The sequence below is a fragment of the Perognathus longimembris genome, chromosome 1 (genome assembly GCF_023159225.1).
Source record: "Perognathus longimembris pacificus isolate PPM17 chromosome 1, ASM2315922v1, whole genome shotgun sequence".
Classification (NCBI taxonomy): Eukaryota; Metazoa; Chordata; class Mammalia; order Rodentia; family Heteromyidae; genus Perognathus; species Perognathus longimembris.
Genome location: NC_063161.1, coordinates 150,812,052 through 150,825,399, shown reverse-complemented (window position 1 = coordinate 150,825,399; position 13,348 = coordinate 150,812,052). Strand labels below are relative to the sequence as shown.

Below are 13,348 nucleotides of genomic sequence, written 5' to 3'. Positions count from 1 at the left end.
ATGAACAAACACACTACATATGCCAGAGGGCCAGAGCACTAAGTAACTGTTAATCTCCTTCCATATCAGACTTTAACATGTATGGCACATTCCTTACAAAGTGCAACTACTTCCTCTCTCCTTACCAAGCTGTCTTCTGAGTTATTTTGGGAGGCTGAAGGGAAGGAAGAAGTTGTGGTTTACTTACTACCTTAGCCTAGTACCAGAGTCATTTACTGCCTTTTAGCTACCAGTGATAATTTTTTCTCTATTTCTAACAATACCTATTTTCTGTCATGGAATCTAACATGTGATCTCATCTGAAAAAGAGATGAGGACTTTTTCTATTAGTAAAGACAACATACACAGTTTTTAAAAAAAATACCTGAAAGCATTTGATTTCCGTCATTTAAAAATAACTAAGCAATCCATTTCTATTAAGTTAAATAGATCCAAGTTAAAATAACGATGTAAAAATAGAAGTTCCTGGGAACTACTAGTTTCATCCTGGAACTCTTGCCTAACTGAAAAAGCTCTTGGAGAGGTAGAACTTCAGCTGTGTGACTTTAGACACACAATTAATGAGCTTTTCTGACCTATATTAATAAACTGAGGTACAGGATTACCACAAAGTTTAAATAAAATGGTATTTATAAATGAACAATAGTAGGGACTCAGTAAAGGGAGGCTCCTTTTCCTCCCTAACTTCCTTCTGTGTTATAGTCTAAAGAGTGTACAATCACTTAATATTTTTTTTAAAAGAATGCTATCTCAATATTCCATGAAAGTAGAAGACCCACATGAAAGCCAGGCACTGGTAGCTCACACTTATAATCCTAGCTACTCAGCAGGCTGAGATATGAGGATCATGGTTCAAAGCCAGCCCAGGCAGGAAAGTACGTGAGACTTATCTCTAATAAACTAATCAGAAAAAGCCAGAAGTAGCACTGTGGCTCAAGTGGTAGCACTAGCCTTGAGGACAAATAGGCTTAGGAACAGCATCCAGGCCCATAGTTCAAGCCCCAGGACCAACCAAAAGAAGTCCCACATGAAATACCTTAGAAATGCCTATTTCTTTTTGTCATTTCAACTTGGATCTATGTAAACTAACAGAAATCCTTTGCCCAGGAACTAAAAATATTTGGTCATTATCTCTCCATTTATAATTTGAAGAAAAGCATGATTTGTGAGGTCTACTCAACATTTCTATTAATTAAGTCCCTAAAAAGTTATATAAACATTGAAAGATTTTAAATGTAGATAGTATGCACACGTGTAGCCTAACAACTAAAAGATACAGAGTGATTTCCAAATTTTAATTTTATACCTTTATAAGTGTTTGTTTTTAAAACACAGATCGCAGAACCAAGCACTGGTGGCTACTTGTAGCTTATTCAGGAGGCTGAGATCTGAGAATCACAGTTCAAAGCCAGCCTGGCCAAGGAAGTCTATGAGACCCTTTTCCCCAAATAACCACCAAAAAGCCAGAAGTGGAGCTGTGGTTTAAGTGGCAGATCTCAGGGCCAGTATCCAAGTCCTGACTTGAAACCCTAGGACCAGCATGTGCATGCACATACAAACACACTTGTGCGTGTGCAAAGAAAAAAAAGATTGCTGAGTCCTTGCCCCCTAAATAATTTAAAAAGTATGCACTCATGGATAAGGAATTGGACATGGTAGAAATAAACTCAGAAGCTTCAGACATGCGATTCCACTTGATTTATATACATTCTTAGCCTGAACTTATAGAGAAAGAAAGTAAAGCCTGATGACTTCAGTTGCTTGCCCCAATTCTTACAGCTGTTTAACTACTAGAGTCCAGCCTAAAACCCAGCTGGTCTGACTCGAACTGGTATGATATTATCATCCGTTCTCTTTAAGACCTTCAACAACACTAAGTGTTGCTCATAATGAACTCATGCCCAAACCCACAACAGGACATACCTTCTCTTTCATGCATGAAAGTTCACTCTCAGCCTCTGCCAGGAGTCGGTCAGCCTCTCTGAGTTCTGCACGACGTTTCAGAAGGGTCTTCTCTACACACTCAATTTCATCTATAATATCTTCATGGTGTTTCAGTGATTTTTCTATTTCTAGATCAGTCATAAGACTCTCAATATTTCCATCAATGAAGTCCCTAAAAAGTTACAGAAACATTGAAAGATTGTAAATGTATAGTATGTAACAACTTAAAAGATGCAATTTCCTAATTTTATCTGAGACAAGACAAGAGAAGCTGCTACCTCTGGTTAAGTGTAAAGTCGAAGTCTACCTTTTTACTAAACATGGAATACTACTGGCAATAAACTCTTAGCATAAAATACATGATTGAGTTGTTTCTCTTTTTAAATGTAACAACAAATGATGTGGGTGCCTGAGAAGAGACAGGCTTGGTGTAAAGGATATTCCTGACCTGTGTTTTGACAGTTAAGATGGAATTAGGCAGGGGGTAGGGAGGTCATTTCAGGCAGACACACAATTTTAGGCATAACGGGCAATAAAGAGAAGAGAAAGCATTAAGTCATGGGAAGTGAGTATGGAAACTACAGTGATCTAGAATGCAACTGATGAAAGGGCATAGAACCAGAAATGACAGAAAAGGAGAGCTCTTTGTATGCAGAGTCAAAGGAGGTCAAATCTCCACGTGGGACTGCAAGAGCTGATATGGATTACTTTCCAAGAGGATTTAAGACTTGAACTGTCCAGAATGATAGTCACCATGTGGCTGCAAAATTAAGTTGAGTTTTCATAACAGCCACATTTCAAGTGTTCCTAGTCACAGATGACTAGTGGCTACTGTTGTTAGCAGTTCAGATATAGAACATTTCTAATACCTCAAAGAGTTTTATTGGCAAATTCGGCTATCTTAATTAATTAATGAAAATGTAAGCTATAAAATTATCTGACTTATGAAAGCATAATAACTAATAATTACTTTCGTTGCTGATGTTTCTGAATAGTTCTATGCAATTCTTCTATTTCAAGTTCTAACTCTTTCTTCTCTTGCAAAAGATCATTAATATTATGATGCAGCTCCTCCAATTCTTTCTCACACCGATGCTTAGATGCCTGTAGCCACTCTTCTTCTTGTTGCTCTGAGTTTAAATGCTGCATTATATCTTCTAATCTAGAAACCTCATTTTCCTGAAGAAACAAAACAAAACAGTAATGTAGTACCGTAACATGAGAAGGCATCTCCCCTTTCCTGACACAGGATTTCAAGTAACTGGTTAAAGTGGTGCTGAGGAGCTAAAAAAATGGTGGTAGATTTTAAGACTTCAGTATGAAGAAAAATTAAGTAAAGTCACTTAAAGAAAAATTAAGTCTCGTTTTTCACAGGCAATGGATGTGAACTAACAGAATTTTACAGTTCTATCAGTGCTACTGGCTACATTTACCAAGCCTTTTGTATAAGATAATCTGTCTCAAGAATTCAGTGTCTTAGTGAAGAGACAGGCGGAGGGCTCTTCCTCCTCTGGGCACTTGAGAGCTAGTTGTCTAAAATAGCTGTCCAGAAGGAAAGGCAATTTGCCTGGGCTTTAAAGAATGAATGAGTCCCAGGCTCAAGAAATAGTATGTGCAAATGCAAGGAGATATAAAAACACACCGGAAAATCATAATAAGCAGTGGGCCCTTTAGAAGAGTAAAAGAACCACTTTTAAGAAATTAGCAATAGATGCTGAACAGATATCATTATTAGGAATTACAATGTGCACTGAAGGCAGCAGGGTGTCAGCTCACACCTGTAATTTTAGCTACTTGGGAGGCTGAGAGAAGGCTTATGGTTTAAGATCAGCCTTGGCAGAAAAATTCACAAGAACTTAAAAAAATAGGACTAGAGGTATATCTCAAGTGGTAGAACATCAGCTTCACAAGCACAAGGCCCTGGGTTAAAACATTAGTAATGCCCACCCCAACCAAGAAAACATTTAAAACCCCACAAAAGAACGTGAGTGACATGTCACTGATAATAATGTAAACGCATTCATGTCTTTTGAAACCAGTCTGACCTATTAAAACGGCACAGTGATGTGGCCTTTATCTTTCCCTCAATATGCTAAGGAGGGAAGGAAAAACAAAGACTCTATGAGCTTGAAGTCTGAAAGAAGTGCTTGGAATGTACTTTTGTTAGAGACAAAAAGTTAGAAATCTATCTGGTGACTGGGTTATAATCACTTCTTGGATCTACCCCACAAAACAATATCAAACAGTATAAATTTATTCATAACTATAGAACCTACAAATAAAGGTTTTGTAGTTATGTTTGTACAACCATGGGGGCATGCTTGTAACATTAAGTAGGAAAACAACTCAAAATGGTGTGTAAAAAAATAACTATGAAAATAAACAGAGAGTAATCAATAGATCCCACTACCCAAAGATAATTTCCAGCAAAACTTGCTGTATGTTTATATCTGTGTGCATGTATGTATATGTGAATAACTATATATGTACAAGTTATAGGCACTAGTACATGAATACACACATATTAATACAACACTTCTCAATAGAAAAACATATGAAAAATGGTTAATTTCTAGATTGAAAGCATTTTTGTTAGAGAACTGTTTTCAATCAGGTCTTTGGTGTGCCTGGGACCTAAGATTCTGTTCACAATGGTATTCTAATATGCACGCCCAATTCTGAACATCAGCCTTAAAATCACACTTTGATGATGTAACTCATTCATAAATAGTTAACTCAGTATACACCTTTCTCTGGTACCCACTTACGCAATATGGACAAAGAAATAGTTTTACTTACTAAGTTATGGTGCTCTGGGACATTGCAATGCAGCACACTCATGGGGATAAGGGGAATAGAGAAGTTGGGGGGTGGAGGTCCATACAGAATGGGGGCCCCTGCCGGAGGTGGGCCATAAACAATAGTTCCAGGAGTGAGGGGCTGGCTGTTGTTTGGCAGGGGAGGAGGCGGTGCATACAGGGCTACGCCCTGAGGAACAGGAGACCCATCAGGAAGCACGGTGTACATCATGTATCCAGGAGGAGGCACAAATGGGGGTTCCTCTTGGTCATCCAGCCCACTTTCTCCCTGGCTATCCCCTTCACCGTCAGCATCTTCAAAGAAATAGATCAAAGACCGTGTTACCAGGCAAACAGACTTGGGAGGAAACAACAGCTGTTATACCAACATATTACAATGTAAGAATAAAATCAATAAAGGGCAAAAGCAGCTTTAAGGTGCAGATCACAATACCTGGTGCATTGGCTTAAAGCTGTAATCCAATCTACTGGGGAGGCAGAGACAGGCTAGCCCAGAAAAAAATAAATCTGTTAAACTCCATCTCAATCAATGACCAGTTGTGGTCATTGGTTGCATCCCTGCAATACAGGGAAATACAAACAGAAGAAACACAGTCCAGGTTGGCCTGGACATAAATTGAGGCCTTAACTCAAAAATAACCAATGCAAAAAGAGCTAGAAGAGTTGCTCAAGTGGTAGAGTGCCTGTTTAGCAAGTCTAAGGCCCTGACTTCAAACTCAAGTACCACACACACACAAAAAGATATTTATTCAAAGTATTTTCAGCAGCCAGTATTTGAGTTTTTCTTATGCTCATTTTAGATGGCTTGTCATCATTCATTCATTCATAAAATCTTCCTGGCCATCTTCTAGATAGTATGATTACATGATGTGGGTGCTTGTTTCATATTACACAAAAGATCAACAGAGACACGCTATGAGATCAAACAGGCTCAGCACTTACTACTGCATGGACGTGGAATAGCACGCTTCCATGTGATTGTAACTTATCTCCCCTAAAATCAGGAACTATGTTACTGACAACAAAGAACCAAGCACAGAGCAAGTGCTCAATAAACAGTTTCTATCTTTTGTAGTTTTGAGGATTAAATCTAAGGTTTTGTAAAACACTAGAAAATAGTCTATTGTTGCTATATCACCAGCCCAATAAATAGTTGTTGAACAAATCCTCAGATGGTAGTATGCTCATCTTATATATTAACAGTCTCAGAGCAGCAGTTACTAATTGCAAGAGCTGGGACATCTAGGTCTGACTCTTCCCACTAAAGCTTTGAAAGACAGACTTGAAAACTACATCTTGGTGGCACAAGGTCAATGCCATAATACAAGGATGCAAAACTCCAGGCTCCAAACAAAGCTGCTGCTCAGCTGACTTGAAGGAAGAAGGATGGAGAAAAGCTCCAGAAAAGGAGTGCTGTATGACAGCCTGGGTCCTATTAAAGGATGGATAGCAACTGGGTTGGAAGAAGGAGGAAGAAAACAGACCTTTCAGACAGTGGTCTGGGGCTGAGCATGTTATCTTAGTGGTAAACGGCTAACTTGGTGAGCATGCATGAAGCTTTGGGTTCAATCCCCAACAATGAAGGAGGAAAACAGCAAAGATTTGAGGAAACTGGCACACTCTTATGTTGTCAGGTATGATATGGGATATAAGACAAAGGTGACTGGCCAAGATGGGATCAGAGAGAATATTACAGAGCAAGCTAAGGAGTTTGAACTGTGTCTGTGGATCTTAGGGTACCAATAAAAGTTTATTAAATAGGCAAGAGAAATGCACCTCCTCTTAAGTGATGTGACTTACTTTTGTTTGAAAATGACTTATGTAACCCACTTCGGATGGGTGAAAAGACCCAGTATCCTGCGGCAGGAGGAGGCCCACTGCTGTCAGTCCCTTCTGGCTGGCCAGCCCATGGCTTCCTAAGAGGAGTCGAGGCTGTGTACTTGAGGCCCACACCAGAGTCCTTGGTGGCTTGGGAACCATGGCTGGAAACCTAAAAGAAATGACAGAGAGACCACACACTACTGCAGATGCTCTGCCACTTGATCCACTCCCCCAGCCTCTTTTCATTTTAGTTATTTTGAGGTAGGGCCTCATGTTTTTTGCTAGAGGCTAGCCTTGGACTGCAATTTGTTATCTATGGCTTCCCCAAGTCGCTGGGACCACATGTATCCAACACCACATCAAGCTTCTTGACTGAGATGGAGTCCTAACTAATTTTTTGACCTAGAATCTTGATTTCCCAATCCCCTTACTCTTTAGTAGCTGGGATTAAAGGCAAGTGTCACCAAGCCTAGCCCATTTTGTTTTTCACTAAAGTGAGACAGGATTACACAATTCCATACACATGACTCAGTTAATTTATATCTCTCTGGTCTGTGCAAGAAAAGGGCTTTAAGTGTGGTAAAAGCAACCAAACTGATCTGCTTGTATCTTTAGATACCATTTAAGAGTGCCCATCCCTAGTCTGTCTTTTGGCACAGTTTTCTAGGAATAGCAAGCCCTTGGCCACACCAAAATGTTGACTGGGCCACAATTCTCCATGAGAGAGATGAAACAAAATTTTTGTAAGTGATCATATCCCTGGCTATCAGTCTTTCTTTTCCTTGTACCCATCTTCACTAGTGGTCTTCGGCCTTTCCTTAACTGAGCCTGGAGATATTAATCTCCTGCAGTCCTGGGAGCCTTACAGTTTCACTCTGTTATTTTCTCCATCTCCCAGTCTGGAGGTCTATCCTTCAAGCCTGCACCCAGCTCAAGATTATAATGTTTTGCTCAAATTTACATCACTTCCACCTCCAAACTGCTGTACCCAGGATATTGACTTCTTTCAGATTTCTAGGAGAATTTCAGTCTCTGTTCTTCAGGTTCTAGTTAAGCCTACAGTTAGGTCCCTGGGATCTAGTGTGTCTGAACTGCTTCTCCCTGACTCCCTGGCTCTTCAGCTGACTAGTGGAATTTTACTCAGTCTCCCAGCCTTTTTTTTTTGGCTGGTCCTGGGCCTTGGACTCAGGGCCTGAAAGCTATCCTTGCGCTTCTTTATGCTCAAGGCTAGCACTCTACCACTTGAGCCACAGTGCCACTTCTGGCTTTTTCTGTGATTAATTGAAGATAAGAGTCTTACAGACTTTCCTGCCCCAGCTGGCTTCAAACACCATCCTCAGACCTTAGCCTTCTGAGTAGCTAGGACTACAGGCATAGGCCACTGGCCCTTGGCAAGCTTTCCCTCTTGAGCTTCCTCATAAGATGAAACCCTACCACCTCTCAGAACTTAGATCATAAGTCACATGTATGTCACTGTTGAGCAATGACACTAGCATAGCCCATGAGTTCTTTGAGAACAAAGGCTATATCTTTTATCATGATACTGCCCAGAACCTAGCCTGGACTTCAGTAAGTACAAAGTGTTAAAAAGAAAGAAATCCTGGTACCTTTAGGTAATGCACTTTCACCTGCGCTCTGGGCTCTTTTTTTTTTTGCCAGGCCTGGGGCTTGGACTCAGGGCCTGAGCACTGTCCCTGGCTTCATTTTGCTTAAGGCTACCACTTCTACCACATTCTACCACTTGAGCCACAGCACCACTTCCAGCTTTTTCTGTTTATGTGGTGCTAAAGAATCGAACCAAGGGCTTCATGCATGCAAGGCAAGCACTCTACCTCTAAGCCACATTTGCAGCAAGCTCTGGGCTCTTACACAGCATCTCCTGTCAGGGAACCCCACAACAGACCTGCTGACCATGAAAAAGCAACCACTATGATCCATGAGAAGACCCTCTTTTCATGTCAATCAAAAAGGCATGACTTTGTGTAGAAATGTTCTCAGCACCTGTTCACAAACTTAAGGAAGGGGGTAATGTCATATTTTCTTCAATTGTACATAATCACAGAACCACAGAATTCCTACTTTTGCTGCTGATGGTGGTGGCATAAAATACCAATAGCCCCGTCTTTTGAAAGGATCTGCTATGCTGCTGATATAATCATTCTGAAAAGAAACTTCCTGTCGGAGTTGAGCGATTTCTTCTAAAATATTTTCAAAGCCTCCTTTGTTATCTGTAAGGGAAAGTTATTCCATGAAACTGGCATGAAATCATGTACTTACTTTCTCTCTCAACAAACAAGAACCAGAGAGTTTTGTCAGTTCATCAATGCTGACTTTCACCCTATCTGTAGTAACTAGATTTTGCTATCGCTAAGAGAACATATACATCCTTCAGCCCACAAACTATGAAGTAGTTTAGAGAAAGCAAACAGATCTGTAAACATCCCCTCCAAAATTAATTAACAGTTTGTCTTTCTGTAACCAAATCTCTCAATATCATGCTTATACAAAATGTTTTCTAAATTCTTTTAATTTGCTAAGTTAACTACTATAGCTATTCAAGTCAGCAATGGGACTAATTTTAAAATTACAAAAACACAAAATCAAAGCCAACTACTTTACCAGCTCCAGTGAGATCTAGTAAATTCCGAAGTCTTGTGATCTCTGTCCTTTGCCTCTCCATTGCCTCATTCAAGTTCTTGATTTCTAGCACTTGTAAATTTGATCTTTTAGTACCTACATCTGCTTTCTCCATCTCGATCTGAAACTATTAAAAAAATACAAAGTTGTCAATGAATTATTTCCCAGATGCATTTATTCATACAAGCTAATTATAATTCTTTAAATTTTATTAACTTTTACCAGTGAGGAAGCTGCCTGACTCCTTATACTTACACTGTACTGCATCTGTAGAGGGCGAAGTACTGGCTGACCATGAACTGCTCTTCACTGCACACTGAGATATCACTTCCAGTACTTTAGTCTTTCAGGCACAGAGAAGGACCCAGTAAGAACAGGAGGTTTCAGAAACCAATACTGACCTGCTCCTCCCTCTCCTTGAGAAGATTCTGCAGGAGCTCGATTTCTGCTTCTGCTCGGGTCAGGTCCTTGGCTGCTTGTGCTGCCTTCCTGCTGAACTTCTCCGCTTCCTGGAACTCCTACTGGGACACAGTATGAGAAGGACACACTGACATCTCAGGTGGTCATATCCATTCTTCTTCTTAGGAAGACTGATTCTTCTGCTTTTGTCACATTGCCAGCCTGTCTGTCCCAGGCACATATGGTGCCAAGCCCCACCTAACGTATGTGTTCTCAATGCCAGGCAGCCTGTCCTGCTCAATAGGGGCAAAAGGGTGAGGGCTGCATCAAAAGGAACAAGAGCTTTTTCTTTACTGTTCTATCGTCTTCTATGATTAATGTCTCTTTGGCCTCTCATCATTATGCATATATTCATATATTTTTTTTCTCATATGATTCACTACCTTAATCTCATTAGTACTTACACCCCTATAAAGGACCATAACAAACATGACTTTAGTCAGGAGTCCTAACCACTTTATGTGGTAACATTTTTATATAACTGCACAATGAAAATTTGAGGATTGGAGGGATTATATGTCAAAGCTTCAGGTAAATACTGAAAGTGATGTCCCTAATTAGATCCTCTACACTTTAAGACAGGGATAAGTTGAGGACCCATAGAAGCACAAAGTAAATTCTTAGAAGTTTTAATAAGGAAAAAAGACTCACACAACATAAAACACAACTTACAGCAACATAAAATAAGCAAAGGCTAAAACGAGATCAACAGTACAATTTACTGTATTTTTTCCGCTGTAGCACTGGAGGAAACATGCTCTGATCACAAGGACTAACCTCCGCTCGCTCCTGGTTTATTTTCATAACTGTTCCATGTAGGGACTTGAGCTGGTCTTTGGCAATGGTGAGTTCAGCTGTAGCTAGTTTATCAGAAGCAGCCACAGCTTTCTTCAGATTCTTCAATTCAGTATCTAAACCAAGAAACTGCTCCCGAGATTTGGCATCTTCATATTTCTTCTAAAATAAGAGAACCAAATAGTTGATAAACTACTTGGTAGCAATTTGAATTAAGAAATAAACTCCAAGTATACTTTAGATTTGAGACCCTTGTCTTATGTATAGCTAGTGAAGATCTCCCAATCTGTGGGCTTTCTATTTATCCTGCTAGCTATGTCCTTTGCCATGCAGAAACTGCAGTTTAATGGAATCCCCTTTATCCAGCCTTTCTTAGATTGGTTGTGTATCTGGATCTTAGGAAGTTTTGACCTAAACAAAATAAGACAGACCAAAAGTAACATAGGCTGCATGGTTACCCTCATTTGTAATAACTAGAAAATGTTTAGGATATTCTTGATCATATTAGCTCAATAGCCATGTGAAAACGACCATACATAATGATGCTTATCGAAATGAACTCCAAAAAATGGGAACAAGAGGTTTTTTAACTATACTGTTTGCAGTTATTCCTTGGTTTATTCCCTGTTGTCACTGGTTTTTATTTCTGTATCCTTTGCCTTGTATGTAAGTTTATCTGATTTGGAGAAGAGAAGGAGAATCACAGGACAAAGGGTGACCTAATCTAATAGTGATACTCACCAGACACTTTGTTGGAAATGAACTTTACAATTTGGGGCAGGAGGAGGGAACTTGGAGGAGGGGAAGTAAGAGAAAATGAGAGAGGGGGTAGCACTGATCAAAAAGAAGTGTACTCATTACCTTACATAACTGTAACTGCTTTGCACATTACCTTTACAATAAAATTTAAATAAATAGAAGTAAGCTCCAGAAGGGCAAGGATTCTGTTTGCTGCTGCAGGCCCCATGTCTAGAACAAAAATCTGACACACAGTAGAGGTGTTTTATAAAGATCTACTGAATAAGCTCAAAGAATAAATTTTCTTATTCAGGTATCTAAATGATCATAAATTCACCCCAGTCATTAAAAAACACTTCTTAGCATCATCAATAATCAATGGATAGATAAGCCTTAAAGATCACTGAAAATCAGGCCTAGGGTGTATGGTGGTGAAGAAAGAGCCCGGCATTTTGAAGGACTGAAAACAGCATAGTGAGTGAAACAGGCAGATCATGCAGGGTCTCATAGGCTTAAGGATTTCATTTTGTAAGAAAATGGAGACTCTGAGAGGAAGGACTGATAAAATTCCTGTTAATTGTTCCATGGAGGTCATGGATAGAATGAGGAGATCTTTCAGGTGACCATCACATTGTCCAGGAAATGGCTAGATAAGGGTGGTGGTATCAGAGAAGGAAAATGTACATATATCCCAAATATACACTGTGGGTGAACTCAACAAGTCTTGGAAACTGATGGATTCTCAGTAGAGTGTGAAACAAATCACTCACTGAGATTGGGAAAAGGGAGATTGGCAGATGTGAGGAATGAGAAGGCACAAAAAGGTAGACATGACAGTGACTTTACTGATGAAAAGGTAGTATAACCTATGTGTGCTTGATGACCAGGAAATTCTAGTGCTACCCTGGTTGTGTCTCACACACACACTTTCCTCTCCAGGAATACCCAGCACGAGTTCAGACTCAAAGACTCAGTTTGTCAGGGAAGATAGTATAAAGGATTTGAGAATACTTGTCAAAAAGAGCTCAGTGCCATTTACTTTTGTCTTTCTTCTCCATGGTTTTACCCCGATGTCACTGAAATGGATTTTGGTACCCTGGTATATGTTTATTGGAAGCAGGGAAGGGAAGGGGAACATCAAAATGGAGAGACAAAGGATAAGAGGTGAACCAATGCAACAGCAATACTTACAAAACTATATGCTGTAAACCAATTGTATAACGGGGGAGGGGCGGGGGACTGGGGAAGGTGGGAGAAAAATGAGGAAGGAGGTAATAACAAGTTTGATAAGAAATGTACTCTCTGCCTTATGTATGAAACTGTAACCCCTCTGTACATCATTTTGACAATACATAATTTTTTTTTTTTAAAAAAGCTCAGTGGCAAACAAAGGAATTTAAGCTGGACAAGAAGGAATAAGACAGGAAGGGCTTAACAGACAGAAAGAGAGTAAACTAATGAACTGGAAGCTAATAAAGCTGAGAAATGGTTAGCGTGGAGGTAGGTAGATAGAGGTTATTGTCAGAGTGGGATACTTCACTTTGTAGTTTTAGAAGTAGTGGATGATTTATTGAATTTAACAAGGTCCAGGATGTGTGCATGGGGACTGAGGAGATAGTGATAGGCCAGATCAGAGAGGCTAAGCATTAGAATAAAAGACAGTTTAAACAAGTTTCTCATGGGTCCAACTGGGGGATAGGAGTTTCTAACAAGCAAACTCATCCTATGATCATTTAATTATCATCTAATTGACTCTGCTGTCCTTACTTTGCCAATTCGTGGTGCCATCTATCATTGATACCCTGGTCTCAGGACCCTAACTCAACAAAAAGCATCCAAGTCTCTCTGAGGTCAGAGTCAGCTCAGTGCCAGCATGCAGAGAGGTGACAGTGGACCATACCATTCAACTGAACTGCAAAGCACTGGAGATGACCTGCTTACCTTTTTCTCTAACTCCTGGAGCTGAGCCAGAATTCTCTCCTTCTCTTCATCAGCTTCTTGAAGTTGGAGATCTGTGAGGCCTTGGATTTCTTCCATGCTTTTTAGATTTTCTTGCAGATAGTGAATTTCATTTTCTAACTGCCGGATTCTTGCATCATGTTGCCTTTTATCACAATTAATCTGTAAACGATTTT

At 39.9% G+C, this 13,348-nt stretch overlaps 1 protein-coding gene across 9 annotated transcripts in view; it reads right to left on the bottom strand.

Annotated features, from left to right (window-relative positions):
* Cntrl (centriolin) overlaps positions 1-13,348 on the bottom strand; it is a 90,380-nt gene that overhangs the window by 32,354 nt on the left and 44,678 nt on the right. For 8 of the 9 annotated variants that reach the window (XR_007210279.1, XM_048340806.1, XM_048340832.1 and 5 more), the window contains 9 exons: positions 13,155-13,334; positions 10,458-10,637; positions 9,623-9,739; positions 9,204-9,348; positions 8,664-8,812; positions 6,564-6,753; positions 4,744-5,057; positions 2,915-3,123; positions 1,924-2,116 (listed from right to left, as the gene is read on the bottom strand). Coding sequence is in view for 8 of the 9 variants with exons in the window: in XM_048340806.1 (XP_048196763.1) it covers positions 1,924-2,116; positions 2,915-3,123; positions 4,744-5,057; positions 6,564-6,753; positions 8,664-8,812; positions 9,204-9,348; positions 9,623-9,739; positions 10,458-10,637; positions 13,155-13,334 (1,677 nt within the window). In the remaining variant the exon portion in view is untranslated. The remainder of the gene's footprint in view (positions 1-1,923; positions 2,117-2,914; positions 3,124-4,743; positions 5,058-6,563; positions 6,754-8,663; positions 8,813-9,203; positions 9,349-9,622; positions 9,740-10,457; positions 10,638-13,154; positions 13,335-13,348) is intronic. The other variant, XM_048340816.1, reaches the window with a different exon arrangement.